Genomic DNA, 27,665 nt, shown 5'->3' on the forward strand with positions numbered 1-27,665 from the left:
TTTGCTTCTGCCCGTAATCAAAAGTCGGGCTTAGGGTCTGAATTTCGGAAAACCGACTTTATTTTTGAGTCCGTGGGGACGTTTTACCATAGCCATGTAAATTTCGTTCAATTCCGACAACTTTATTTTTTGACGCTTATTTTGATTTGTACCGATTTCGTTTCCGATTTACTTGTACATGCATGGTTTGACTTCCATTTTACTTGTATAGATTGTTAGCTTATTAATAGTGTACTAATGTGCTTTAGTTTGTTTGATACAGGTTAAATGGCTCCGGATAGAGATGCTCCACCTGAAAACTCACAAGAAAGAGATGCTCAAGAAAGAGATGCCACGGATACAAATGCTCCACCTGATACTGAAGCAAAAGAAGTTGCACGAGGCATCACTATCATGAAGGGAATCGTTCGACATAGAGACCAAGGATTAGTATACCGATTGGAATGGAATTCTGATAAACAAGCAATTGGTCCTAATTCTCCAAAGTTGACAAGTTATATTGGTACACTTGTTCGTATGCATATTCCGGTCTCCGTAGCTAGATGGAATATGAAAAGCAAAGACTTGGATGAGAAAAAAGACGCGATTTGGGACGAGCTTCAGGTATATATCATATATGGTTAATTGTTGTTATTATCTTGACGATAAATTGTTTAAATTACTTATACTAACACACTATGCGTATGTTTTTTTGCAGAGGACTTTTGAGATACCAGATGATCGTAGACGCTACATACTTGGTTTGGCCGGCAAAAGATATAGAGGGTGGAAAGCTTTTTTGACAAACACTTATCTTAAGGATAAAGATGGAAACTTTCTTGAAGAGGCACCGGGACGGCCAAAAAAGTATGAGATCTTCATTGGTGAAGAAGATTGGGCTAAGTTTGTAGAGCAAAGAGATGAAGATTTTCGGAAAAGGAGTGCCAAGAATAGTGAGAGAGCATCCAAACCCGCATATCCATACAAAAAAGGGCGTTTGGGATATGCACGCTTGGAGGATAAAATTGTAAGTAAATAGAAATGCGTTTTAATTAATTGTCTAAATGTGTTTTATTTGATGATTTTATCATTTGTGTCAATGCATAGTTAGAGGAGACTAAAAGTGAGGAAACCTCACTTCCTGAACATGTGTTGTGGAGGGAAGCTCGTGTGGGCAAGGATCATGCTGTCGATCCCGAAGTTCAGAGAGTTTTTACTGAATGTGTAAGTATAATACTGTGTCTTTAACTAAATCAAATGTTTTTTAATATATAAATGATTTTTTAATGTAAATGAATTACAGGAGACCTTGTCGCAATCGGCATCCACCGGTGAGGGGAGCATACTTAGTAGAGCACTAGATGCTCCTGAGTATCCCGGTCGGGTGAGGGGTAAGGGTCATGGTGTGACTCCAACCTCTTTTTACAAGAGTCCTAGGAGAAGAAATCCTTCAAATGAAGAAGTGTTGCAAAAGTTGGCGGAATTGCAAGCACAAGTCTCTGAATTGCAAAGAGATAAAGAGGCGTATATGAGAGAAAAGTGCAACACTTCATCGGTGAAAGAAACTAGTGATAAGGCTAGTATCAACTATCAAAGGAAATTTCCCGAGGTAATTATAATTTTTTTTCCTTTTAAATTGTTCTATTTTATTAATGATAATGACTTTATATTTACTATTGGTTTAGGGCATTTCATCTTGCCAACTATACTTATCGGAACCGAGTTATCGACTAGTTGGCAAGGGAAAAGTGCACAACACTTTGGGAGATTTACTTCACCATAGACCGCTCCCGGATGGACACCTGAAAGTATCGGTGGATGTTGTAGTAGATCATGATGCGATGCTACCGGTACCTGACATGGTCTCAGAGACGACATTGCTGCGAGATGCAATAGGATCATTTGTTGCATGGCCCTCGGAGCTCATTACCATTAGTGATGAGGTATATTGAAAACGATTATGAATCATTTAGTTTTCGAATGTCAATTCTAAACCGTTTATTAATTATTTTTTACATTTTAATTTTAGACTGCTCCTATAAAACCCACAGTTAAGGGTAAAGGGATTTTACAGGAGGAGGAGTCCGTTGCATCACTAAAAGAGGTACATTTAAAGTGTTAATAATTAATCTGAATCTAAATCTGCATGATTTTATATTTTACATAACTTATATGATTTTTAGGCATCCGCTCGAGAGTCACAACAAGTGACGCAACAAGTTCGTACCGTACCACCCACTGGTCCTCCGAAGCCAGCGGGAAAAAAAGGCGGTGCTTTTGTGCCTCGGTACCGATCGACGCTCGCAACAATGGTTGATATGTCCGATTTGACGGATGGTGCTGCACGTGAAATCGTTATGGATGAGAGTGTCTTCGGTATTGAATTCAAGTCACTTATTACACTTGATGACTTGGAGGAGATTTTTAAGCATGATCAACTAGGCGTCAATAACATACACTCATACATTCGGTAATATTCCCTCATCCGATATATTATTTAATTAGTCCCACAATATAATTTATTTACACATTTCAATGAAAATAATCTAATGTTTATTATGTTTTTATTTAAGGTTGTTGTATGACAGAGTGTTGCGCGGGACTCCGTTGTCTAACAGATTCTGTTTCGTGTCTTCCGCCCACTGCAGCGGAATGGCAATTGATTCGGAACCGGAATCAGTTAGACAGTGCTTAGTAGATAGATTCATGTCCACCGGCAATACAGAATGTCTGCATCTTTGGGCGTATAATACTCGACCAGTAGGGTTAGTTTCTCATTCTTTGTTCATCTAATCTCTGTTTCTTTTGTGTATAGCAAAATTTTCATATAACCTATTGTTTTTATTTATAGAGCACACTGGTTGCTGCTTGCTATCAACCCTATAAGGGAAGTCGTGTATTATCTGAATTCGGTAAATGGTGAATGGACCAATTATCCGGCCATGAAGGACATCGTTGATTTGTAAGTGGGATCGTTCTAAATATATATTCGTGTATATTTATATATATATATATATATATATATATTTACTTATTTGTGGGATTGATCTAAACATATGCTTTTATATATTTGTTAATTAGATCAATACAAGTGTTCCGAAGTCAACGGGACGCACAGGTATCCCGAACTAAATCTAGCAACATTACTTGGATCCAAGTGCAGGTACATTATTTTTCACAATGTTGCTTATAATATATTTATGCTACTTGATAAAACAATGCACAACTATAGAATCTTATTTGTTTTTCTATGTAGTGCCCGCAACAGAAAAACAGTTACGATTGCGGATACTTTGTATTGAGGTTTATGAAAGAAATCCTTCAGGCAAATCAATTAGAGATTCCGATCACGGTATGAATTTATAACTTAAGATAATTTCATATAATTTATTACATTTAACTAAATGTATCATTCATATTTTGTTTTTGTTTTGTAGTACCTTGACGAATTCCGTGCCACTGGATACCCGAGACTTAAGTTGGAAGAAATAAAAGAGGATTTGTGTCATTTTTATATTAAGCGCTTTTTCATGTAGGATTTGTGTCGAATTGAAGTATATTGATGTTGTAATGATGTATATATATAATATTGGATATTATAATGGTATTATATTAGTATATATATATATATTGTCTTACTGATGGCTGAAATAATATCGTCGAAAATAAATTACAGGTCGAAAATATTACAGGCTGAAAACATATTACAGGTCGAAAATATTACAGGTCGACTGGGAGGATTAAATTACAGGCTGCACATTAAAATACCTCATTTAGCTACTAAAGCGCTTTTTAAAAAAGCGCTCTTAAAGGACAACATACTAAAGCGCTTCTATTTAAAAGCGCTGCCAAAGATTACTAAAAAAGGAAAAAAAAAAAAAAAAACATACTAAAGCGCTTTTGTAAAAGCGCTCTTATAGGGGGGGCTATAAGAGCGCTTTTTCTGGAAAAAGCGCTCTTAAAGCCCACCCTATAAGAGCGCTTTTACAAAAGCGCTTTAGTATGTTGCGTTTTTTTTTTAATTTTTTCTCTCACAGGTGGGCCTATCACAGCGCTTTTCTGGAAAAAGCGCACTTAAAGGGGGGCCTACCAGAGCGCTTTTACCTGAAAAGCGCTCTTAAAGGGGGGCCTACAAGAGCGCTTTTTCCAGAAAAGCGCTCTTATAGGGGGGCCTACCAGAGCGCTTTTAAAAGCGCTTTCGTAGCCTATGCCAGCGCTGGCTTTGGCAGCGCTTTAAAGCGCTGTTAAAGGCCAAAAAAAGCGCTTTAAAAGCCCTTCCTCGTTGTAGTGCCTACAACTGGCTTTCAGTCTTCTTGCGTTTTGAATTAGTATTTCTACGTATTTTGGAGAAAAAAGTTAAAACAGAAAAACATATTTTGTTACCAAATATTTCAAAAGTCGCTAAACATGAAAACACAAATGAATGCACATTCAATATATTGTATTAACCGTTGAAATATGAGAAAAATTACATGATGAAATGTTATTTAATAACAAAGTCATGTCAAATGAAAGTTATTCATACAACTTACAATGATAAACTAAAAGATATGAGTGTAGATTTTAGCAAACATGAAAGATATGAATGCAATATTTTTTTTAGATGGAGACCCTAAAAGAAAGATGAAGAAGAAATTCGTGGTGTTAAAGAAAATTGTCACGCTAACTTGTATGAGACACATGTTGGGGCAACAATCATGGGAGAGTCGAGTTCGGGAGCATTGTTAATTCTGGGACATTCAGCTTGAGCAACACATTTGTGGGAAACACACCACTTCTCCACCTAAAACTTTAAGGTAATAGGTGAGTGTATTCTCCCACTTATATATGTTCAACTCATTACATGCATTTCCAATGCGAGACTATTATCCACACTCATATTTGTATTATTCTCATCAACACAACGTAGTGTTCTTCTGAATTATATATATTTTTACTCTTAAATTGTGAGTTGTTGGATTAATCAAATGATTGAGATTTAGTGAAGGAGAGGAAAGTAGACAATTTTGAATTTTAGAAGGAGAAGATGGAGATTCTAGGAAGAAGACTTGAGGAGACTATTTCCATTACTATTACCAATACATCCCTTGCAAGTTTTCCTTTTGAAAGGATTTCCTTTGTGTAAGTTGCATTCTTGGATTTGTCACAATTTTATTACCCTTGTTGTCATTTTCCTCTCAATAATTAATTAAAATTTGGTTGCTTCCCACTCCACACCACAAACCAAACCAAAATTGCCTCTTTCTTCCCACCATTCATTCACTCATTCATCTCTCGAGTGTCATGTCACCCAACATCTAGTCGCCATTACACCACTCGACGGACCTCATGGCGGGAACCGCCCATTTACTCATCCTCACGCCGCACTCCGCCACCACGTCCTCATTCCCCCGTCGAAGTCCTCAATTTCTCCCTTCCCGCCGTCATCTTCACTCACCTGTCAAATCCCTCACTCCACGCCCTGGGGTTTGTATCCCATCTCCCTTCAGAGCATCTGCTCAATCCCATCAGGTTCCATTTTCCTTCATCCTCATGATTATAAGCTTCAGCAAAAAGGAAACAAAACACATTTGAAGGAATTGAAACTCTAGTTTTTCATTAACAAATTTACCTTCAGATGGATGGTAGTGATAGTGGAAGCAAAGAGACAAAAACACCGAGTTGGGTGGAACCCATTTCGAGATTCGCTAGGGGCAATGTTTTACCCTTAGGTGCGTCTTTGTCTTTCTATGATTTCAAATTTTGTATTTCATTATTTTGTGACTTCGCTGTGTTCTGAGGTATAACTTTGCAGTGTTGTTTGTTTGCTTTTGAGGCCATTTGTAGCTCTGATTTCTGCGGTGACGTTAGGATTAACATATCCTAGTCTTGGTTGCGCGGTTGACAAATATCATGTGTCGAAAATTGGGCCGTTTGGAATTTTTGTTATCTCAGGTTAATGTTGTAACTTGTAGGCTAATCTTTTGTAGTTATAGGCTGTTTTGATTTTATGACAAACAAGTCTCTAAGTGTTCTAGGTTCTACTGCGTGGCTTGTCTTGTAGGGTTGGTGTTGCGAAGTGAAGAAATTGGTGCAGCTGTAGAAGCATGGCCTGTTGGACTCTTTGGGCTAGTATGTGTGCACTTTTATTTTTTACGGGTGCATATTATAGACTACTCTGCTGCAGCTTTGTTTGGAAATGCTTACCTAGATTTGGTTGACGTGCCCGAGTTTGGAATCTCTGTTTAACTGGAGTGTTACACCATGCTTCTTCAAATTTATGATCAAATTGTATGTGTTTGTTTGTTTGACACGTAAAAACCACCAATTTTTAATTTCCCCCCTTAAAGTAATCAAAATACAACTAATAGGATAAATATTTTCACCCTGTCCAAAATTATTAGCGATCTCGTGCAAGGAAATAAAGGAGGTGGCTTTGAGTCTTTATTTTTATGGTCAAGAATAAAACTCTTGACTTGTAAGGTTCGATTGCTGTATGCCCGTATGAATGTTTTTGTAATACAATAGCAATAGCAAACTACAAAGCTTTATCGTGCTAGGTGGGTTCTGCCGGGTTGCTCAACTGATACATGTTAGTATCCTAAAACACAGATTCTGTGGAAATAGAAATATAGTGGGTGATTTGTTTATATTATGGAAAGTTAACGAGAAAAGCAATCAGTAGAGGTGTTCCCAAAAATACGGCTCATTATAGAGACACTTTCCCTAAACAACAGATACAATACATGCTCCAACTCCAAAACTACCAGTATATGATACGTTGCTGCTCACAATATTACACTAACCTACACTCCTTATGCTCCATGGACCTTACTTTCCTAACCGACTCCCGACTTTAAGTATGTATGATTTCAAGACTCATATTACTAACTTTTGGCCCTCTCTTAAAAACCTTCCATCTCTTGGTTTCACATGACTATTGATCAATGGTTTCAAGATTTGAATACCTATCTACACCATTGTGTTCTATCAAATATGGATCATCTCAATTTTTTAAAAAATTTCTTTTTATATTTGTACGTTTCAAAAATATTAGCGCACGTTTTTTTATAACGTTTGAAAATGTAACATGCTCTTTTGTTCTACATACAGGTATCTATTTTATTTCTTACACCATACTTTTCCCGGATAATATTGCAAGTTCAGCTCCAACCCCAAGAATTTATTACAGGTTTAACCATTTATATTCTACTCTAAGCAGTCAATGTTAGCCATTTTCATAGTACTTTTGTCGTAATGTTGGATTGCTATTCAAGATACAAGTTTTCTGGCTTTAAACAGGGTTAGCCATATTTTGCTGTATGCCAACTACATTATCAAGTGGTGTTGCACTTTCCCAAGTAATGATTATGTTCTCTTCTTTCTTCAGTTACTCCCCCCCCCCCCCCCCCCCCCCCCCCCCTCTTTTTTTTTTTGTTTTTTATTTATTTTCTATTCCAATAAGTTTATATATACCTTGTGTCTAGCACTTGCACTGCAGTTGGTTTTTATCTGAGTTTTGCTACTTTTATCTTGCAGCTTGCTGGGGCAAATTCTGCACTAGCTCTTGCAATGACTGTAATATCTAATTTGTTAGGAATATTAATCGTGAGTCTTGAATAGTTACTTCTTTATCAATCATCTCAATTTTAAATTTTTTTGCCCAATAATCAAATGCTGTGTTGAAGTTTTAGGAATGAGGGGAAAGAAAAAACTTGAGAATCTATTTTTGAATTTTGATAGAAAATATTGGATGTTGCATAAAAACTTAAGTGTGGTTGGCTTAGGATCTTAGAAGTAAGAAGATGAAAGGAATCTTCTTGTAATCTTTGCAACTAAGACAACGCCTCCTCATATAGAAAAACCAAGAATTGTAACATACCATGAACGCATTTTTAAGGATGATACTCATAATTAGCTCAGTGTCTTGCTTCCTTAACTAGTGTTTGGATTTGTGGACTCGAAATACAACTATAAGAATATCATAAGTAACGTCCAACTCCTCCTTATTACTCTGAAAGTTCTTGAGCTTGAAGTTTATTTCAGAAGTAAAAACAACAATTGTTGGCAACTAGGATTCATCTTCATGAAGGTACCTGTAACTTAATCATTATATTTGCAGAACTTTAGCTCATTATCTTTTTTTCAACCTTTGATATGATAAGATGAAATCTGACCTCGAGTATGCATTGAGTGATTATACAAAACATGTTTTATAATCTTTGCCATTAGGAATATGGAAAACAGGGTTCTTTCCAAATGTACTAAGCAACCTTTTCAAACTTAAGCCAATCAAGAAACATCTCAACATAACAGTAACAGAAAAGGATAAAGAAATCAAATTTGGCTGGCATATGCCAGTATCCCTTGTCCCCCACGGTCACATCTAGTTTCCACAAAACTCAGTAGGATTTTGACTATGTCAAACACTCTTCACAACTTCTTTATCCTTTCCAGGCCTTCCTATCCAGTATTCTATAAACCACAGCCTCTTCAGGCTCATAGGTTGAATATTCTTTGCTGAGATGGCTTTTTCACAGTCACTAGCACAACTAGCTAGCTTACTATCTCAATTTATAATATAAGAGTGACAAAAGTTTGGGGCATAGCTCCAAAAATGCTTAAAAGTGGGTTATACTAGTAAAAGAAGCTAAGGAAACAACTACAAACTGATAATAAGTGAAATGGACAATTTAGGTAGTATTTTTTTGAGTTTGGAGTGTACTTTTGTATTACATTTCTATTTTTCTCTTATGATTGGTTAAATCAAACATTAGAGATTTAGAGCTTTATACAGCTTGGGAAACTGTTAGGAGAAGCCTCTGGTGTAGTTGGAAGCTTTATGGTATAATTTCCAGCTTTTCAAGCTAGACTAACCATGAGAGAGTTACTTATAGACGTGCTTAGTAATCTTCCCTTGTGTTAGAGTATAGTTGTTTATATATGTGCTTATTAGGTTATTTTATACTATAATTGGGAAGAACCTATCTTTCGTGTGATTGATATTTATTTTTGGGTATAAATATATTCACATTAATAATGTTTCGTCTCTTTTCTCATTTTTCATCAAGTTCCTATCATTTCAACTGGTTTGGTTGTGATTTTATTATCCTTCTTTTTTTACTATCTTTAATAACAAGAAAGTTTTAGTATCCATATTGTTTTCTCTATCTAATATAATTATTGGCTTCGTTGTCGTATTTTATGACAATGGTTCATCTTCTTCTAGGTTCCATTTTCCATCACAAAATTTGTAGCTAGTGGAGTTGGAGTGGCTTTACCCACCAAGCAGTTATTTAAAAGTCTTGTTCTTACCATATTATTCCCCCTTATTTTGGGAAAGGTAATGGAGTTTTCTCTTTCACATATCTTCAATACGGAATATACTATTGTTTGAATACTTTATAAGCATTGTGGTTCTGAACTGCAAAAATATGACCTCCTTCCGTGAACTTACTGCTAGGTTTCTTTATGTTTATGAGGTTGTTTCACTTTCTTAAGTTGTGATGCTGATCTTTGCAACATGATGTGGTTTGACCAACTACATGATATTCCATAATGAAATTAATTGTGTTTTATTTACTATCACGAAGCATCTCTAAAGTTAGGCTGCTTCATGAGTGTGTGCGAGTGGTTTTAAACCCCACTTATTATTGCTCTCTAGAATGACTTTTAATTCTCTTTAGAAACAGGTATTATTGCAAGTAATAGGCGATGTCATTTGGGCATGGGTGTTAAATTGTATAAGTTACCAAATTAAAGTTGAAGAATTGAGCCAATATATTGGTCATATTATTCAAAATGACTCTTCAAATATCCTATCTTGCCACTTTCTTGTTTCTTGATTGCAGATATAGTTTTTTGGTATTTAATCTTTTACCTGTTGACCACATCAATTTTGTAGCATAATTTCATTTTGTCGAAATTCTATGTTGCTGTAAACCCTGGTTGTAGTATGCATTTGTGTTTGTCTTGTCAATAGTTTGAATTTTGTTTGAGGTCGGTGCTCAAATTATTGTGCTACACTCAGTTTGTTAAAAGTATTTTAATAATTTTCATTGCTTTGAATGGGCAGGTTCTTCGTGAATCTTTTAAAGGTGTGTCCTATTTTCTATGCTTATTCGAACAGTTTGCTTGTCACTTGTTTTGACAGAAAAAAGTAATTGTGTTTTATGAAGAAATGATAAGTAGTGAGAATAAAATTGTAATGCAGTTTTCTAGAAGTCTTTGTTGCAAAGCAGTATACTATAGTTATGGGCAAGTAGTTGTATTATTATTTGCTTAAATGTCACTTGTAATTATTTCCTCATACTTAGGTAATTGATAAAATGTAACCCCTCAATTCATAAGAACATAACACATAACAACTGATAAAATATATCCATGTAGAATAGATGGTCAATCCCTCAACACATCTTTTAGGGAAACCTCATTTGAAAGGTTATTTACTGTATTATATCGTATAAAAGCTAATTGCTCATAATCTTAAACATGTGACCATAGAAGCCTCTTTAAAATATGAAAGGGCTTGATAAATTTCAAAGAGAAGTTGATAGGCATGTTTTGTAGTTAAGAAGTTTGTTGGTTAATGGGTTAGTCTTAGAATTTGGGTTGAACATAATCCAACCTTACAAAACAGGCTTTCCTAAGTTTTATAAACACGTGGAACTAAATCCACCCTTTCATATGCAACACAATGAAGGTGTTGGAGGCTCCAAGAACGTAACCCAAATGCTGCAAGTAGGCAACTAGGAGTAGACTGCAATGAAGGTGGAATTTTTTACACTGTAAACCGGGATCTTCTTTTATTCTTGTTCTATACCAGTTGGTTTCTATTATAATGCTGCAAAAAAGAAAATCAGAGCTGATTCACTCACTCACTGACTCTTTTCGCCCTCGGCCTTAATCACATATACATTCTGCTCCGAGCCAATTATAGCACTCCTCTCATATGCTCGTTTGGTCTCCTTCTGTCCAACCCTCTCGAAACACATTTTCCTTTTCAATTTTACTTCTCTTATATACATGTGTCAAAGGACACCATCAGTCATCAGTTGTGCATTGCCATGATTGCCCTCCTCTTTACTTCTGCCAAAGCCATGAAGGAGAATCATATAAAAATATAAAATTGATCGAGCGTATATAGACAGTTATGTAATCATCCTAGTGCATTGACTCCTTTACCACTCCGTATATAAATAGTCGGTTAACTACCTTAACATAATCACTTCCCCTTCTAAGAGACAAAAGAATGATAAGTGTATGCATAAAGGAATGTTGGGAATGTGACATGTCTTTATGCTACATTTCTGCTTCCTCGAGCTGATTGATTTTGCGTTATGTCAACGAGTTGGTGAGTCGGGTTTAGTTCTCTTTATTTTATTTGCTATAGGAAGATATATGCTAGTAGTCTAATCTTTTTGTTCTTTATTTAAAAGAGAATGTCTTGCTCTCGTTTAGTGCTGATTCTCCATTTTTCTATGCAATAACATGATACTTGTTGAAACTATTTGTCTTGATCAGATTTGCATTACAGGTGTCGCTGACTTTGTTGACAGAAACCGTAAGCTTTTCTCAGGGATCAGTGCATTTTTCCTTAGCCTGGTAAGACTGATTCCATTGCAGGGTTTCCTTATTTCTTTTCTCCAAGTTGGTGATTTTCCTTGCACCAATGTGGTGAAAAAGAGTACTTAAGTTTTATTTTATTTTCTTTAATTTTTACAGAGTCATGTGTTGTGAAATGGATGAGATGCTTTTGCAGTTTCTTTAAACTAATTATATCATTGCACCAGTGGTATGTTCATCTGTTGATTTTTTACAAAAAAATGCAAATAGTGTTTTTACGCCACAAAGTAGAGAAGAAAGTGAGCCATCTGTTTAATTGATTCATGAAATCCCTGTACAAAGCGAGCCATCTAAAATTGGTACATAAACAAGTCAGTTTCTGGGGAATAGTTGTTCGTTAAATGCTGCCTTTTAATTCAATCCATGAACGCCTTGCATATATTACCAGTTATCCTACTGGACAAATAATTTTTAACTAAAAATTTTAGAGGCTCTTCAGGAATTTACTTCCTTCTCATAAATTATATCATATTTAGCTAAACCTTTAACACAAAAAAAATGCATTTTAATGGTCTATCATTACACATGAGTTATAATAATAGGATATCATTATGATGTTTGACCAATGTAGCCAAGTCTATGAAATGGGACAAGGTTTTGGCGGGTGGTGTTTAAGTCTATATTTGGTTCAATATTTTATCAACAAGGTATTACTGGAAAGTTATGGTAATCAAATATTATCATGCAGGTACCTTGGACACAAGTGAGCAAGTCAAGGCCACTGTTGTTAATCGTGAAGCCCAAAGTTTTTCTTGTAGCCATTGGACTCGGACTGTATGTCCAACATGCTTCAGTTTGTTTACATTGTGTGATAACTGCGATCTGTTCTCACTAGTTTTCAATTCACTAATTGATTGTTTTGGAAATATTAATTGAGTAAATAAAAACAGATTATGTATTTTATTCTAAAACTAATAGTTTATCAAATGAGTTCCAATTTCAAGTGAGTACCCACTTTAGAGTAGCTGTGGTCCGTAATTGATTGCAGAGGATGCTACTATTAAGTTTGGTTAATTAGTTAGTTAGGTTGGTAAGTTGGTTAGGAATTTAAGAAGTTAGTTAGCACAATAAGCTCTATAAATAAGATAATTTATTGTATAGTTCACATGTTTTCAATTAACAATGTTACTTTTTAGAGTCTTATGTACTTTTATCGTTCATATGCATATGATCTGGAACCATAACAACCTCTAATTACCAACATAAGTCATTAGAGAAAGTATTCGGTGGCACTACTCTGCATATTGATTAGTTGTTTTAAAGGACATCCAACATACACGGAGTTATGGTATCTAACATTGACTTTCATGGTGCATTGCAGACTTCTTCATTTGACCTTATTGGTATTCAACAGCATTGCTGTCCAGAGTCTTTCAATTATCTCTGGTGGTGAAAAATCAACTTTTTCCCGCAAAGAAAATGCCAACGCGCTCATATTAGTCGCAAGCCAGGTGAAAAATCAACTAGTTATTTATCACTTTCTCAATATCGATCACATATAAAATAGTTATACTTCATTTGATTTTATCTCAAAAAAACATGCTTTGATACCTTTCAGAAAACATTACCAGTAATGGTAGCAGTTATCGAGCCACTTTGTGGTGCATTTGGAGAATCCGGGTTACTGGTTCTTCCTTGTATTGCAACACATCTAATCCAGGTTATTCATTTGTTTTTTTCAACCGTTACTTCTAATATTTCATTCTCATTCTAACCCAGAAGTCCTTGTAGATTATTGTGGACTCTTTTCTCGTCAACTTCATGCGCCGCAAAAACAATGTTAAGATGGCTTAAGGAGAGGAAATTTTATTCATTCTGGCAATCCGTCCCAGCATATTGTTTCCAACCTTTAGTTTCCTTTTTACTACAGCTCACTTACAGGATTTGTATTTATATCTCTATCTTTATACCAAGGTAGTGGACGTTCAAACATGTCCCTTGTTCTCCTAAAAATTTCAAACACATTCACCACCTATGATCCATAGTATACGTACAGTATACAACATTTAAGAAAATAAAAAAGAAAGTATCAAAACATAAATAAGTAAAAAATAAAAAATAATGTTTAGTTAAAATAATTAAAAGAAATAATTTAATTAAAATACACCGAGATTATAAAAAAATTTATACTATCAGTTAATCACAACCGTTGATAAGTTAGAAATGTTTAATTTTTTTTTTAAATAATATAATTGAATGGTTATGATGCATTGATGATGTAAATGTTTTTATACTTACAATGTATAACAATTAAACTTAAAAAAAAAGGTCATGCATAATTACAATAATATACATATTTGGAGAAAATCAAAAACCTCATTCCACAAAAAAAATAAAATAAAATGAAGTATGGCGAATAACGTGTATGGGTATTTTGCGCTTTATGAATTACGTACCATCATTATTGGCCTTTTGAAAAGCACTGAATGTGTAAGTAGGTTCTTGTGATTGTTTTGTTTAATTAGATTTGAGTTAAGTATACTTTGATCACTTCAAAGTATGAATTATTTAGTTCAGGAGAAAAAAAATCTTATATAATCGTTTGTTCAATGAATTTAATTGGAATATACTGACGGTATAAAGAAGTTTTACACCGTCAGTAAATCACAACCGTTAATCTATTGGAAGTGTTTGACTTTTATTTTAATTTTTAAAAAGTAATATAATTGAGTGGTTGTGATGCATTGATAGTGTAAAAAGTTTTACACTGACAGTGCATAGCAATTAAACTCTATTTGGCACTCACATATTTCACGTTTTTTGAAATGAAAGAGTTCTTGTCGATTTTGTCTACTGAAAAAAAGGAAAATCAAGTACTAAAGCACGGACTTTTTAAATGGCATGATGTCGACGTGATAGCTGAATTAATATTAAATGAATATTATCATAAAGTAACAATTTTAAATTCACCATGTCTTTCCTTTTTGACAAACAAATGATACACATAATATATATTATTGTATGAAAGAGAGTATATATATAATGAGTTGAGTCCGTTTATGTTTGTTGTAGAAAGAAAATGTTGAGGAGAATTGCATCAGTTTTGTTGATTGTAATTTTGGCCTTAGCATACAAGGCCATTAAACCTCCAGCCCCAAGAACGTGTGGTTCACCAGGTGGTCCACCCATAACAGCACCAAGGATAAAGCTGAGAGATGGAAGACATTTGGCCTACAAAGAATATGGTGTTCCAAGAGAGTTAGCCAACAACAAGATTGTATTCATACATGGCTTTGGATCTTGCAGACATGATACAGTCATTGCAGCAAGCCTTCCATCTGTAAGTTACCTATTCAATTGGTTCATTTTTCGTTCAATTTGTTGATTGAGTAATTAATTTGGTTAGGGGTTGCTTGAGGAATTGGGAGCATATATTGTGTCATTTGATAGACCAGGGTATGGAGAAAGTGATCCTGACCCGAAAAGAAGTGTCAAGAGTTTGGCTCTTGATGTTGAGGAACTTGCAGATAAGCTGGAATTAGGTTCCAAGTTTTACGTGATGGGATTTTCTATGGGTGGACAAGCTGTCTGGGGTTGCCTCAAATTCATTCCTCACAGGTTGGTAACGCAATTATTGCTCCTTCTTTACAATAATAAACCACACAACTACCATTTATTAAATTATTTTAATTCTTTAACTTGTTCAAATTTCACCAACCATTCATATACTTTGTTATCTCTTTAGGTTTTTATGTTAGGAGCTTTCCGGTTTTTGTTTTGAAAATTAAATATCGAGTCAATTGAACTATAAGCTAGTTGATAAGCTACAGGGGCGGAGCCAAGGCCCAGCTAGCCCGGGCAGGCGCCCGGGCTCAACGCCTATTTTCTTTGTACTCCCCAAATTTAATAGTCGATTTTTAAACAAAATCAGGGACAAAATTAGTAAAAATAAGGTGTGAAAATTAAAACAGATGAATAATCAATGGTGTAAAAATCCAGACTGCCTAAAATTCCTGGCTCCGCCACTAGCTATAGCGGCGGACTAATAAAATAGTTGATGAGTTATAGTTTATAGTTGATGATTGAGACTGATAGTTGATAAGTTAATTGAATTGTTTGGTAAAATTAACGGTTCAATTAATTTATAAATATAAAATAATATAAAAAATATTTAATAAAAATAATTATTTTATTTTAAATTAAAATAAATTATAAATTATAAAAGATAAAAGTAAATTTTTGTTAAAATAATAAGGATAAAAAAGAAAGAAAAAATGAAAAGCTATAAGATAAAATGAAATAGCGTCTGAGAAATAAATTATAAGCTCGACGAAAAGACCATTACCAAACAGATATAAATTATCATATGAGCTTATAAGGTATAAGTTATAAGTTATAAGTTCAAAAATATGTCTTATCAAACAGAGGCAAAGTAATAACTATTCTCGTCAGGAATCGATAAAAGATGAGATATGAAAGTTGTGTATTGTTGCAATGGATCTCTGCTTTTAATAAGGTAGAGAGAGTGAGAGAAATTAGAATTAGTGTATGAGTGACAATAAATTTGAATAACTGAAGTAATACGCATAATCCTTATATATCAAGAACGGTTAAAATTGCTTGCGTACTACGTGGAGTGTTGTGTGGACAGTCGTCATACTAAAAAGTGTTACTGATGCACTCTTAGCATTTTCCATTTATTAATGATGTGTAATTACGATGTCGCGATATTACTATTTGAATTAGAAACATTTAATTTCATAATAATAAGTTTATACTTGATCAATTTTGAGGGATTAGGACAAAATTGAAAAGAACATATATTGTCTCATTAAAGTTCTTATAAGAAAAACACAATAGAATAAAACCTCTAAAACAAATAAATAAATAATTGCATTGCATACATAACAACAACAAAAAACACTAATGATGCGTAAGACTTTTATAAGAAAATACTGCACAAGACTTTTATAAACATTTAACAAATTATGATGCATCAAATCTTATGTGAGTTTATACTTTGACAAGTCTTCATCTTACAAAATGATAACAGACTTGCTGGGGCAACATTGTTGACTCCAGTGATAAACTACTGGTGGCATGGACTTCCTTACAACATGTCCACAAAGGCCTATTATCAGCAACTTCCACAAGATCAATGGGCTGTTCGAGTTGCTCATTATGTTCCATGGCTTACATACTGGTGGTTTACTCAAAACTGGTTTCCTACTTCAAGTGCAGTACATGTCAATCCTGCTATTCTTTCTCCCCAAGATTTGTCCATTGTTTCCAACTTAGTTCCAAAACAACATCAAGTATGAATATGATAATTTACATTTTTATTTTTAGTCTTTTAGCTAGCATTATAGATACATAAATACTCATGTATTGTTGTCATGCAGTCACAGGTGAAACAACAAGGTGAGCATGAATCTATATGCCGTGACGCCATGGTTGGTTTTGGATCTTGGGACTTTGATCCACTTGATCTTGATAACCCTTTCCCAGATGATACGATCCAAGTTCATCTATGGCAAGGTGATGATGATCGGCTTGTCCCCGTTGCACTGCAACGATATATTGCTCAAAAGCTTCCATGGATTGAATACCATGAATTACCAGGTGCTGGACACTTGTTTCCATTTATCAAAGAAGTGAGTGCAGCTATCATCAAGACACAGTTGCTGGATACAAAATAATTTATTGATGAAGCTAAGCTGCCATTGTTAGTTTTGGTGATGTTGTTAAAAATTTAAAGTGCAAATCGGGAGTGGTACTTTACTATTTACATTCACCAAAAGAAGCTAAGGAAACAAAACTACAACCACAGACTGATAATAACTGGATGTAGTAGTTTTTTAGTTTCAATTTCACTTGTTAAATATGTTTAGAGTAATAATAGATGTATATCTATTGGACACCCTTCTCTCAGGATGATCGAAGTTGCAGGGTTTTTAATATACGTGGTATTGTTTAAATAAAAATCCAATGAAGTGAGTATTTTTATATCATTTATATAGGGATTGATGCGACAAAACAACTTACGAGTAATAGTTAATATTTTAAGCGAACTGGATTTACAAAGTTGTTCTGAGAAATATTTTCATAAACTAAAAACAATAACAAAGTAGAAGTGAGTTTAAACTTTGATATATAGATGTTGAGGTTAAATTGTAAGTATTATAACTACATGCATACTAATAATCAGTTATATATATTTTAGTCATCAATTCATATTATCATCTATTTTTCAACTACTTCATTGATGAGGCATTTAGTCCCACATCAGACAATATATGGCCTGAACATGTCCTTATAAGTGGGGGACAATCCTCACCTTACAAGCCGGTTTTGTAGGGTTGTGTTAGGCCCAACCACACTTCTCAACACATACTAATAATCAGTTATATATATTTTAGTCATCAATTCATATTATCATCTATTGTTCAACTGATGACTCTAGATTGAGATTTTGAGGCATAAATACAAAGTTCCTTTCTATGTGTTCTTTGTGATTCACTTAGACACATATATTTTAGGATGAGTAATGAAGTGATTGACAATTCCTATGAAAAAATAAAATGATTTGTCAAATTGTAACAAAAACAATGAGAAGAAGGAATAGGTGAAAAAATAAGACAAGGGAGACGTCAGACTTCTAATTTAAGAAGATGATAAACCTTATGAAATGAAGATCATCGTAAGAATATGAATTTCTGATGAATCAAATTTGATCCAAATTAGAAACTTGATCCAAAACTCAAAGAGTCAATTTTTTCATCAAAATAGCCTGTCTTTATAATATTTTTGCCCCTATTTTTAAGATATTATGCATATCATTATGATTACAAGAATTAAATTCATAAACAAATAAAATAATAAAATGTTCTGCCACAAATGTTATTAATTATGGGTAGAAAATTCAGGTACCAAGAACTTTTCCTCGAAGATCCTGCAGAAGGCAAGATGAGTCTCTAGAGTTTAACGGAGCACTAAGAAAAAACAACCTTTTAAGTCTTTTCAATTTCTAGAATATACACTAAATTGTTCGATCTCTTGCAGCAACGAAACCACCCCCTAAATTTTTAGATCTCTTGGAGCTTGTACATCCCTTCCTTGTGTAATCCTAATGATCCGCTGTCGTGCATGTTGAAGCAGGCATAGCGGCAAGCAACAAAAGATTTGGAAATATTGATTCGGGAATTATCGTGTCCGCAGAGATGGTGAGAATGTCATTCAACAGTTTCTACGGTTTCGAGCTCGGGTTTGAATGACAAAAGTATAAGAACGGAAAAGTAAAATATATGAACAGAAAAGAATTCATTCTTTGGAAAGATAAGACTTATCAAGCCTTGCATATGATCTACTTCTTACAAACTTAAACTTATCGACCCGTTATACTCAACCTACGATACTCGTCTATGTTATCACGTATCTCTCACATAAGTGTCCATCTCTGGAGCACCTACGAGATTAACTCACAACCTAGGTTATCTCTAACGCAAAGCTGCGAGAACATCCGTATTCTCACGTCGACGATCTCTCGCGCGCCGCTCAAACACGAAAGCATTAAGAACGGATACCCACAGTGATTGTTAGCTCTACATCTATCTCTAGAGTTCATAAACTAACAGATAATCATCCTAAATAAGGATTCAAGAAGTTTATCTCTAAAGCAACCCAAATCCCGAGCACAGAGCAAAAAAATACAACAATCAACATAGATTTGTAAAGCAAGTTTTATATAACGTCATGATCAACAAATATACATGAGTTCAAAGTAAAATCATATACAAAACCCAACCAAAGAGAAATACACAAAGGATAAGAGAAATGAACCGAAAATCTCCCGGTTTGTCAGTTCCGTTCGACGCTCAATCCACCCCTAATCTTCCAAATGCAACCTCTGAAGTTGTTTTCTAAACTAATCTATCCAACAAATGAAGGTTGATGGAGTTGGGAACAAATACCCCAAAACCATAACCTAAAAATGTGATTTTTATCCCTATTTAACGAGCTTCTATCTATTATGGTCGCTCAGCGAGTATACTCCCGCTTAGCGGCTGACAGCAAAAGTGAAATCTTGTTTTCGCCATAAGTTGAGAACCGTAACTCCGAATTGCGCCTGGTTCGAAGCGTTGGAAAGCTTATTCAATGCTCTATCCAATAATGAATGAATGGAAAACAAAATGATGATTTTGGTCATCCTTATTTTGAGCCTATGGAAGTCCGCTTGACGGTGGCTAAGCGGACTTGCACCAAAACTGCGAAATCGAAGTCATGCCTTTGACACTTTATTCCTCAAGGCTCCAATATGCATAACTACCTACAAAACACAGGAAAAACTATCAAATGGTATAAAAGTATATGAAAATACAACTATTCACAAAGTATACGTATTTATACACAAAATGGGGAATTATTCAAATGGTATTAACAAAAGTATCGATAAGTGCCACTATTTACATACACAAAATAAGTACATTTTGGCACTTATCAGTGCACGGATCAAAAACGAGTATTTTATAAAATGGTAGTATAGTGACAATTGCTCGGGTCGTATCACGAGGATTCTTGTTAATTATCAACCAATGGTAAGTCGATTTAGGGGGTTTTATTTTAGATTTCGATTTGGAAAAAAGTGAAAATAAATGATTATCAAAATAAGCTAAAACGTTTAATCTACTGTTTTGACTTCCTAACTTATCATCGATCCAAATAATTTCCAACTCACAAACGGATTCTATTCCCTTTTTTATTATTAAAACAATTATACAAGCGCAATTGATATTATGTGATGTATGTTGCTAATTCCCGAATTAAGCAAACGGATTAGATATAACAATTGTGAATTAAGCAAACACGACAAACATACGCGGATTATGCAAACACGATTAAAGTATAGGAACATGCAACCGTCGAAACAAATCAATCTAACCTGGGATAATATCGAATTAAGCAAACAACATATCAAAGATCAAAATTGAAATAAAAAATATTAATTGGAAAATATAAGAACCTCAAAGTAACGGCGGAAACCGTTTACAGCAGATTAATCTCTAGGGAATTAGTTCTCCATGGAATTCGTACAAGCTTGCCTCATAATTTCGTGAATAGTAAAAAAACGTGACGAAGTGAACAGTACGACCAACCCTAGGTAAATGGGAGAAACAAGAATTCGGGTCATAACCCAACTGGGTCAAACAAACATAACCCCAAAACTAACGACCCAAAAACTAAATTAAACTAATGTTGCAGCTTCAAACGAAATTCTGAATAATATGCACTCTGAATCTGACTTCGACACCAACACAAAAGTTGTAGCTTTTTCTCTTAGATTTTCGGTGATTATTAGAACGCGTTGATCTCATTCTCGGAGCTCCATTTGTAATCGTTATAGTGCAGACTGCTAAAGCTGAAAATTAAGTACGAAAATTAAATAACAATGAAAATATACTAAAATATTAAAACATTATAAAATATAAAAATAAGAAAAGCAAACCATGGAAATGTATAAGTACAAACATAGAGGAACGTGCTTCAAAATGCACTTATCAAATTCCCCCAAACTTAAAATTTTGCATTCCGAGCAAAAACTAAAAAAAAATCAAAACAAAGAAGCACACAGCAACATTTACTCATTCTAGCCTACAAACTTATATTCGATTAAGGTTGCATCAATAGGTACTAATCTTGCACACTAAGGATATTGTAGGAACACAAATTCACAATTATACGATCGTAAGCCTCCTGAACACACAAACCATTTCGAATCATGTTATTATGCCAAAGCCTAACTTACTCAACCTCCTTTTTACGCTTTTTCATTCTGCCACAATCACATTAAGCTCGTTATCTACACAGACACATAGTAAGGCTACCTGTTAGTGATTCTGATCCTTTTTGCATGGGTTTCTGGTACCTAAATGGTATAACCCTACCAAGTTCAACACCAGAAACCTCTGAACCAACTAACAACGAGTCTTATTATTAATTTTTTTTGTAGGTTCCACAACCGTTGGGCTAAGTGACCGGGTGAGGGTCACCCAACTTAGAAAGTGCATTCCCTATATTTTTTTTCTTTTTCAAAAGAGCCTTCGATCACTCACTTATTTTCACCGGCTTCCTTACACTAGAGCATGTGTGAGATGGTGTCGACTCCAAAGATAAACTGCTCAAGAGCTATTAGAGAATGAGAATTCAAGGCTATGTCATAACAAGTATTCAAAATAATTTCCATACACAGGAGACTTATGGTGTTAAGACAATACCGATCTTGTGAACTTTTCCCAAGTCTCCCCAACTAACCTCAAATTAATCTACAGCCCAAAAGTTTCAAAAAGATGCATTTTTTTTAATATAATAACTAAAAACAAAACAAAGCAACGAACAAAAGCAAAGAAAATAAATGATTCTCTCTTCCACACTTAAAACATGCATTGTCCTCAATGAAAGGACATAACTATTAAATAAGAGTGAGAGAAAGGAAATAACACACCCGAATAGTCAAGGAGGATTAGTGATCGCATAAGCAGCTTTTTCCAAAGAGAGATCTTCTACATTCTCTTCTTCCAAAGTGGGGCTCTCATGGAGTAGATTTGGGTAATGTCCGTTGAACTTGAAATTTTCATTAGTGCCTTCGCCATTTATTCCAGGATCAAAGAAGAATCTTCGATAAGTAAAAATATCGAATTGGCACATGATCTTCTTTTCCACAACATCGAAGATCAAAAGATTGAGAGGATGCCCCACTACTTTTGTTTCATCTTCCCTTTCAATTAAGACCCTATGCAAATTCATAGATGGGCTAATATCGAGAATTTCGGTCAAAGTTCACCCAATCGCCTTCTTATGCTTCTTTAAAACCTGCAAAAATTTAATTTCTTGATCAAAATCAAGATTAGAAGAAATTACAACAGGGAGTTTTTCATTACTCTCTAAATAAGCATATTTCAAGTTTTCAGGAAGTTGCTTCAGCTCGGGGGAAGGTGGCTGCTCAATGGAAGGAGTGCTTGGGGAAACCGGGATGTCAAGAGTATCAGCTGCATGAACAACTACATCGATAACAACTTCACCTGTAGTAAATATGTTACCCTGCAAGACAGCATCAATCTCAGCACATACAACACAAATGTTAGTGTCAGTACAATCAGAACATGAGTAAACATCATCAAAATCAGACAGTGATGGAAAATCAGATGCAAGCAAATTATTACAAGTATCATCAACATTTTCAGAAAGCAACTCTATTTGAAAAACATAAATCCTTGAGATTGCTGCATGACATTCATCAAAGTGGTAAGCTGTCCAATCTGTGTTTACAAAGTCTGAAGAGTAGAATCTATTTGTTGTTGATACTAAAGATTATTTGCAGCCATTTGTTTGACAATATCCTCTAGTGAAGGATCAGAAGGTGCAAAGCACACAACCTGGAATTCATTCAAATACTTATGCGGATCCTCACCTGCAAAACCATTAAACCTAGGCAACAAATGTATTAAACCAGATTTCAATTCCAAAGATACATCAACATCAGGATACTCAATGCACAAACCATTATAGTTCGCATCAGGGACAGTCAACTGCCTTAAAGTTCTTTGTTCCGTCATGTTATCAACAAACACATAAATACAAATCATGTTCCAAACAAGCAGAAACAAATAGAAAGAAGAAAAACGATTAAATTAAATTCAGAAAAATATAAAAACACATAATTTCATCTAATTAGACGAAATAAGAATTATGGAAATTTTTTTGAATTTTTTCGAAACTTCAAAAACAATAAAAAATTAATTAAAAATAGAAAAAAAAGAGGAATTTGACAATTTGGAGTAGAAAAATTATTGTATGAAAGAGAGTATATATATTGAATTGAGTCCGTCTGTGTTTATTGTAGAAAGAAAATGTTGAGGAGAATTGCATCAGTTTTGTTGATAGTAATTTTGGCCTTAGCATACAAGGCCATTAAACCTCCAGCCCCAAGAACATGTGGTTCACCAGGTGGTCCACCCATAACAGCAACAAGGATAAAGCTTAGAGATGGAAGACATTTGGCCTACAAAGAATATGGGGTTCCAAGAGATTTAGCTAACAAGAAGATTGTATTCATGCATGGCTTTGGATCTTGCAGACATGATACAGTCATTGCAACAAACCTTCCTTCTGTAAGTTACCTATTCAACTGGCTCATTTTCTTTTCTATTCATAATTGATTGATAATTAATAATTAATTTGGTTAGGGGTTGCTTGAGGAATTAGGAGCATATATTGTGTCATTTGATAGACCAGGGTATGGAGAAAGTGATCCTGATCCAAAAAGAAGTGTCAAGAGTTTAGCTCTTGATGTTGAGGAGCTTGCAGATAATTTGGAATTGGGTTCCAAGTTCTATGTCATAGGATATTCAATGGGTGGACAAGCTGTTTGGGGTTGCCTCAAATTCATTCCCCACAGGTTCCTTACAGATTATTGCTCCTTCTTTACAATCCACACAACTACCATTTATTAAATTAATTAATATACTTATATTTGAGATTTTCACGCTTTTTAAAGATAAAATAAATGTGTTTTATTAAAATAATCTTATTAATAATAAGTAGTTGAGTAGTTACCTGATTTAAAATATAATAAATAAGGGTAATTTAGTGGAAGAAATAATAAATATTACATTTGTATTCGGATAAATAATTTGAGACAAATAAAAATAGAAAAGATAATACCTATTGTGAGACGGAGGAATTATCTCTTTAGGTTTTATGTTAGGAATTTTCCGATTTTTGTTTTGAAAACTATATATTCAGTCAAAGTAGTAATTGTTCCGGTCAGAAACCGATAAAAGGAGGGATAGCGAAGTTGTGTATTGCTGCAGTGGATCTCTATTTCTAACACGGTAGAAATAAGGCTGATCAACATGTTGACACTTCAACGCCCAAGTTAGTGAGAGAAACGTCCATGTTAGTAAAAGAAATTAGAAGTAATATATGAGTTATAATAAATTAGAATAACTAAAATAACACAATTTATTCTTAAATACCAAGAACGGACTATGTAGAATGTTGTGCAGACAGTCGTCACCAGATTAAATCGAATGATCATTGATGTGCTATCGGGTGGAATTGCCTGCTTTTAGTTAGTATGAAAGTCTATGTGTTATGTGTTCCTTTTAACTCGGGCTTACTCTGAGATCTTTCTCTACTTAGGAAGTGCCATATTTATTAAAGATGTCTAATTATGATGTTGCGACGTTACTATTTGAATTAGAAACATTTAATTTTCATAATAATATTGCTCAAGACTTTTATACTTTGACAAGTCTTCATCTTACGAAATGATAACAGACTTGCTGGGGCTACATTGTTGACTCCAGTGGTAAACTACTGGTGGCATGGACTTCCTTACAACATGTCTGTAAAGGCCTATTATGAGCAACTTCCACAAGATCGATGGGAACTTCGAGTTGCTCATTATGTTCCATGGCTTACATATTGGTGGTTTACTCAAAACTGGTTTCCTACTTCAAGTGCATTAGAAGCCAATCCTGCTATTCTTTCTCCCCAAGATTTATCTATTGTTTCCAACTTTGTTCCAAAAGAACATCAAGTATGAATATGATGATATACATTTTTATTTTTAGTCTTTGAGCTAGCATTATAGATATATAAATACTCATGTAATCTTGTAATGCAGTCACAGGTGAAACAACAAGGTGAGCATGAATCTATATGCCGTGACGCCATGGTTGGTTTCGGATCTTGGGATTTTGATCCACTTGATCTTGATAACCCTTTCCCAGATGATAAAGTCCAAGTTCATCTATGGCAAGGTGATGAAGATGGGATTGTCCCCGTTACGCTGCAACGATATATTGTTCAAAAACTTCCATGGATTGAATACCATGAATTACCAGGTGCTGGACACTTGTTTCCATTTATCAAAGAAGTAAGTGCAGCTATCATCAAAGCACAGTTGCTGGATACAAAATAGTGCACTGATGAAGTTAAGTTGCCATTGTTAGTTTTGGTGATGTTGTTACAAATTTAAAGTGCAAATTGGGAGAGGTACTTTACTATTTACATTCACCAAAAGAAGCTAAGGAATCAATTTTCACTTGTTAAATATGTTTAGAGTAATAATAGATGTATATCTATTGGACACCCCTCTCTCAGGATCATTGAAGATGCAGGATTTTGTAATGTAGTGGTATTGTTTAAATAAAAATCCAATGAAGTGAGGATTTTTATATCGTTTCTATAGGTAATGATGCAGCAAAACAACTTAAGAGTAATAGTTAATATTTTAAGCGAATTGGATTTTCAGAATTGTTTTGAAAAATATTTCCAGAAACTAAAAACAATAACAAAGTAGAAGTGAGTTTAACATTGATATATATATATATATATATATATATATATATATATATATATATATATATATATATATATATATATATATATTAGTCATCAATTCATATTATCACCTACTAGCGGGATACCCGTGCGTACGCACGGGTACTGGTACGGGACGCGAATTTGTTTTGAATACATAATAAAAATGAAATGAAAGAAAAATGAAATTGTAAAAAAAAAAATATTGATTAATTTATTTTTTATTTAGAAGGTAAATTAGTAGCAAAGTTGTTAGTGTTTATTACAATAATAATTTTTGTCATATATTAAAGTTAGATTAGTAGTAAAGTTGTTTTTTTATGTACAATAGTATTATTTTTTCCCTTAATGTTTTCACATATTTGAAACAAATTCATGAGTTGCATTAACTCCAATCTAAATAACCATATAATTAATCCTATATAGAAATTTGAATTTAAATGATCTTATCACAAAAAAATATAGAATGATGAGACTCAAATACTTGTGTATCCTTATCCATCTCTAGATAAGAATATATTACTGTCATGTGAATACAATGCCTATACCATTGGCCAATAAAATTTTATTTTATTTTGACAAATCTCACTAAATATTCTTAATGTTTACTAATGTTTTACTTAAATTTATTAAATATTCATTAAATTTAAAATTAATTAAGAATCCAGATTTTTATGCAAGGCTGAACTTTTAGATGGAATAGTTTGAATATTCTTTGATAAAGTGAGTTGAAGTTCTGAAAAACGTTGCAAAGTTAAAGTTTCAACTCACCTTCTGTTAAGTTTCCAAGACTTGTGTATTAATTAAAATAAGTTACACCCCCTTCATATAGGTGCATGTTTATGATACTTATATATAATGGTCAAAAGATTACAGTCCATAAAAATCCCAAACCTTACCGTTGTCAGTTGATAAAGAAAACATTGTTTTCTAAGCCTTTTTAGAAATAAAAGTATGAGTGTAGGACTGCTATTTTTTTTTATAAACAATGCTATTAAAAGTAGGACTGCTATTAAATTGACAAAGTATTGCATTTCACTATCACAAACAACAAATATAATGATTGTGTTATAGTATGTTACATGACTCTGTTGGTCTTGTTTTCCAACCACAGAGAATAGGTCTGTGCATGCATGGTTTGACTTATAAGGTTAGATCCAATTTAAATGTTCCCACTCCCAAAGAGGTTCAGATTCATCAACCCCATTATTTGCTACATCATTCCAATTTGTACCACTTGACCCTCCCATAACAACACCATCATGATCTCTTCCTATTCCTTCTGAATGGAAGGTTGCATGCAGATTTGATTCATCAATCTCTGATACAACTTGTTGAGCACTTGTTGAAGCACTGTGTTCAAATTGTAACTCCACTTTTGGTCTCTCTAATGATCAACGATAGAATGAACTAAAACTTTCCAATATCACATAAATGCAACACAAGCTGAATTCGTGTCGTAACTATATATACACATAGATACAAACATACAAAAATTAAGCAATGATCAATTCAAAATATATTTTATGAGAGCATATAAATTTACAACCAAAGTTTTAAAATATCATGATCAAGTTAATGATGAATATACCTTAGGAGGATTTGTGTTAGATGAATAAAAGTGTTCAATTTACTTATATTCATGCATCTTCCATTTAGTTTTTCTACCATAAGGAGCTTTCCCTTTGTAAAACACCATGGTTTTCTTTATCCCAATCACTTTGTTGTTTGAACTGTAAACATAGCTTGGAGAACCGGTA

General features: G+C 34.0%; 3 protein-coding genes across 4 annotated transcripts; all 3 read left to right on the top strand.

Moving 5' to 3' along the window:
* Positions 1-5,081: 5,081 nt before the first annotated feature.
* On the top strand, positions 5,082-13,515 carry LOC131595640 (probable sodium/metabolite cotransporter BASS4, chloroplastic). 2 transcript variants are annotated; one of them, XM_058868049.1, is made up of 14 exons: positions 5,103-5,490; positions 5,597-5,690; positions 5,806-5,913; positions 6,023-6,090; positions 7,072-7,150; positions 7,261-7,319; positions 7,498-7,566; positions 9,188-9,301; positions 10,034-10,055; positions 11,495-11,562; positions 12,272-12,357; positions 12,905-13,034; positions 13,142-13,243; positions 13,315-13,515. In XM_058868049.1, the coding sequence occupies exons 1-14, from the start codon at positions 5,308-5,310 to the stop codon at positions 13,375-13,377; spliced, it is 1,245 nt and encodes a 414-aa protein (XP_058724032.1). In that variant the 5' UTR covers positions 5,103-5,307; the 3' UTR covers positions 13,378-13,515. The 2 variants fall into 2 exon arrangements, with proteins under 2 accessions (XP_058724033.1, XP_058724032.1); XM_058868050.1 differs by lacking the exons at positions 13,142-13,243; positions 13,315-13,515 and having other exon boundaries at positions 5,082-5,490; positions 6,023-6,117; positions 12,272-12,389.
* LOC131595641 (uncharacterized) lies at positions 13,361-17,534 on the top strand. Its single transcript, XM_058868051.1, has 5 exons — positions 13,361-13,497; positions 14,596-14,863; positions 14,930-15,141; positions 16,577-16,838; positions 16,926-17,534. The coding sequence occupies exons 1-5, from the start codon at positions 13,361-13,363 to the stop codon at positions 17,220-17,222; spliced, it is 1,176 nt and encodes a 391-aa protein (XP_058724034.1). The 3' UTR covers positions 17,223-17,534.
* A 5,838-nt stretch (positions 17,535-23,372) lies between these two features.
* On the top strand, positions 23,373-25,760 carry LOC131595643 (uncharacterized). Its single transcript, XM_058868053.1, has 4 exons — positions 23,373-23,687; positions 23,763-23,974; positions 24,859-25,120; positions 25,208-25,760. Exons 1-4 carry the CDS (start codon positions 23,427-23,429, stop codon positions 25,502-25,504), a joined length of 1,032 nt encoding a protein of 343 aa, XP_058724036.1. The 5' UTR covers positions 23,373-23,426; the 3' UTR covers positions 25,505-25,760.
* Positions 25,761-27,665: the final 1,905 nt, after the last annotated feature.

Source organism: Vicia villosa, linkage group LG4, assembly GCF_029867415.1.
Source record: "Vicia villosa cultivar HV-30 ecotype Madison, WI linkage group LG4, Vvil1.0, whole genome shotgun sequence".
Classification (NCBI taxonomy): domain Eukaryota; kingdom Viridiplantae; phylum Streptophyta; class Magnoliopsida; order Fabales; family Fabaceae; genus Vicia; species Vicia villosa.